Genomic DNA, 2707 nt, shown 5'->3' on the forward strand with positions numbered 1-2707 from the left:
GATGTCTGCACACATTTAAAAATATTAATACATTTATGATTTTTCAAACTAATCGTAATAAATGGCATGAATTAATTAATTGATAAAAATTTAAGAGTTTAATTGACTTAAATTATAAATTTCATATGATATTAGTCTAATTAAATATTAAATAAAATGTAAATGGATACATGGGTGAAATTTATTGATTAAACTAATAAGTTATTAGTTAAGGATTTTAATCGATAAAATCTAAAATTTATGGTTATAAATTAATATGTGTCCTTTATTATTTTTTTAAAATAGTTATTAAAAAATGTCAGCAGTCCCGTCTGTCAATAATTACTATATCCCAACCGGCGTCTCTGTCGTCTAAAATTTTGATTCATTCTTCAACGAAGTTTCTTCTCTTCTGCTTCCTCTTATTCGTTCTCATAATCCAAAATCCTCCGATTAAAGTCTCCGGCAATCTTCACGATCCGCCATTGAAACACCTTCATCCGACTTCGATTTTGCTGTTTCATCAGTAAATGAGGTGCAAGAAGCACCATTCCGACTTCAGCAGCACCGTCGGCGTCTGTGCTTCCTGTTTACGGGAGCGTCTTTTAACTATCATCGCCGCTCAGGCACAGACAGATAAGAACCAATCGGAACTCAGTTCCGGCGGTATTCGTGCGGCGGATGATCCTCTTCCTTCACCGCTTGTGTTCCTTCGTTCCGTCTCTCCTTATGCTGGAAAATCGGATGAAGATTTGTGGAGTAATCTCGATCCCGAAGGTAATCGCCGCCCTCGCCATCAGCGGTTCTACAGTACTCCACAAATTGGACCTAATTATAGAACAAACAACAGTGCGAACACTACGTTCGTCAGTACGGGTTCTTTCGATCGGAAGCAGAGGAGTAAGAAATTTTCGCTCTGGTCCAAGCTTTTTAGGTCTAGATCCGAGAATTTCGAGAAGAATCACAAAAATACTTCTCGAGAATCGCACGGTCCAGATTCGTCTTCTTCATCGCCGTCGTGGTTCTCAACGATCTTTAACGGCCGTCGGATTAAGCAGCAGTCAAGCCTTACGCCAGTCGAGGAATCGATCGCCGTTGCCGAACGGAGGCATTGCCAGGGGATTGAACGCGGAATGTCGCCAGTGAGAGTATCTGACTCCGATGAAGAATGTGAAGGTTCCAATCGTTCTCCGATTTCTCAAAAGTTTCAATCGTCTCCAATGGCGGCTCCTGGATCGGCGAAACGCGGGAGATTAGGCCACAATCAAAACGTTTCGGGATTCGCATTTTGTTTGAGTCCTCTTGTACGAGCAAGTCCGAACCGGAATTGGAACCAGAAGGTAGTTCCGCCGGAAACTTCTTTCTCCGGTAACGTCAGGGTTCCGGCGAAGCCTCATCTCTGTGCGAACCGGTCGAGGAAGATAGCGGACTTTGGAAGAGTCAATCACAACCGTTGATATCGATTACCGTTGACGTTTGACCACAGTATTGATTGTTAATGGTGATATACTTCTCGAAAGTACGATTCTACCCCTCCTACAAGTTTTATTTTTATTTTCCCCTCTTTTTACCGAGTGAGAGAGAAAAAAAAAAAAAAAAAAGAGTGAGAAAAAAAGGAAAAAGAGGCATACAATGTCATGTGCATTAATTTATTATAGAAAAAAAAAAAAAAAAAAAAAGAGTGAGAAAAAAAGGAAAAAGAGGCATACAATGTCATGTGCATTAATTTATTATCAATACAAAAATAATAATAACAACAGAAACCACTATATTAGACTTTAGGATTTTTTAAAAAAATTGTTTTTATCACTTTATTTTTATAACAACGGTCACGGTGGGAACAAATTTTCAATCTCAAGAAGGTCAAATCAATTATTCTTAAGCTAAATTCGTTGTAATAGTTTTTGAAATCTTTCTTATCTTTTTGTTTTATAAATAATTTAAGTTAAATTACGATTTGTATAATATACGTTTGTAAATTTTTTAAATTAAAATTTTAATTTAAATATATTTTAAAATACACAGATTTTACTGTGAAAAGTTTAAGATTTTATCGAATATAAAAATTATTTTTAATTTTATTGATCAGTTAATTTTTTTTAAAAAAAATTGAATTTTTATATATAAATTTATCCGGATTTTGAAGATAAAAATAGTAAATTTAAAACTACCATTCATGAAAATTTATAAAAAAGAGGTTATAAATGCCAAATTACCTGATTTATAATCTAATCTTTATTCCATTACTTATTTGACTTTGTGCTTGTCTTGATTCCCCTCTCTCAATTTAGTGATCTTCCAATGTTTACTATAATCAATTTCTTGATTAGCGTTTTTTTTTCATTAATAATTGGATGACTTTTAGCACAAACTAATTTACTTTGTGAATATCTAAAAATGTATCGAATTAAGTTTTCAAATCAGTAATCCAAATATATATTTTTTACGATATCAGTGAAAAAACCAAACTTCTAATCTTAATGTTAGTAGTAAATGTCTTTTATTTTATTTTTTTTATTATTTTTTTTTTTTAAATAAAGGTTAGTAATATAGGTTTTTATAATAGTCAAGTCGTGTTTATTTTGACAAATGTGTGTAATTATAAAAATGCATAATTTTTCTTTTAGTACATAGCGTACAAAATCTGATACATAAAAATAAAATTCGCTACTATGAATTTACGAATGGACCGTTTGTCATTATTATCGGATAAAGATAGTTCAACTAT

At 33.0% G+C, this 2707-nt stretch overlaps 1 protein-coding gene across 1 annotated transcript; it reads left to right on the top strand.

Moving 5' to 3' along the window:
• The first annotated feature begins 296 nt into the window (after positions 1-296).
• Positions 297-1631, top strand: LOC120086361. Its single transcript, XM_039042981.1, has one exon. The coding sequence runs from the start codon at positions 510-512 to the stop codon at positions 1434-1436; it is 927 nt and encodes a 308-aa protein (XP_038898909.1). The 5' UTR covers positions 297-509; the 3' UTR covers positions 1437-1631.
• Positions 1632-2707: the final 1076 nt, after the last annotated feature.

The sequence above is a fragment of the Benincasa hispida genome, chromosome 1, assembly GCF_009727055.1.
Source record: "Benincasa hispida cultivar B227 chromosome 1, ASM972705v1, whole genome shotgun sequence".
NCBI classification, from domain to species: domain Eukaryota; kingdom Viridiplantae; phylum Streptophyta; class Magnoliopsida; order Cucurbitales; family Cucurbitaceae; genus Benincasa; species Benincasa hispida.

Coding starts and splice junctions, on each gene's coding strand:
- LOC120086361 (XM_039042981.1), top strand. CDS start 510: ATGAGGTGCAAGAAGCACCATTCCGACTTCAGCAGCACCGTCGGCGTC.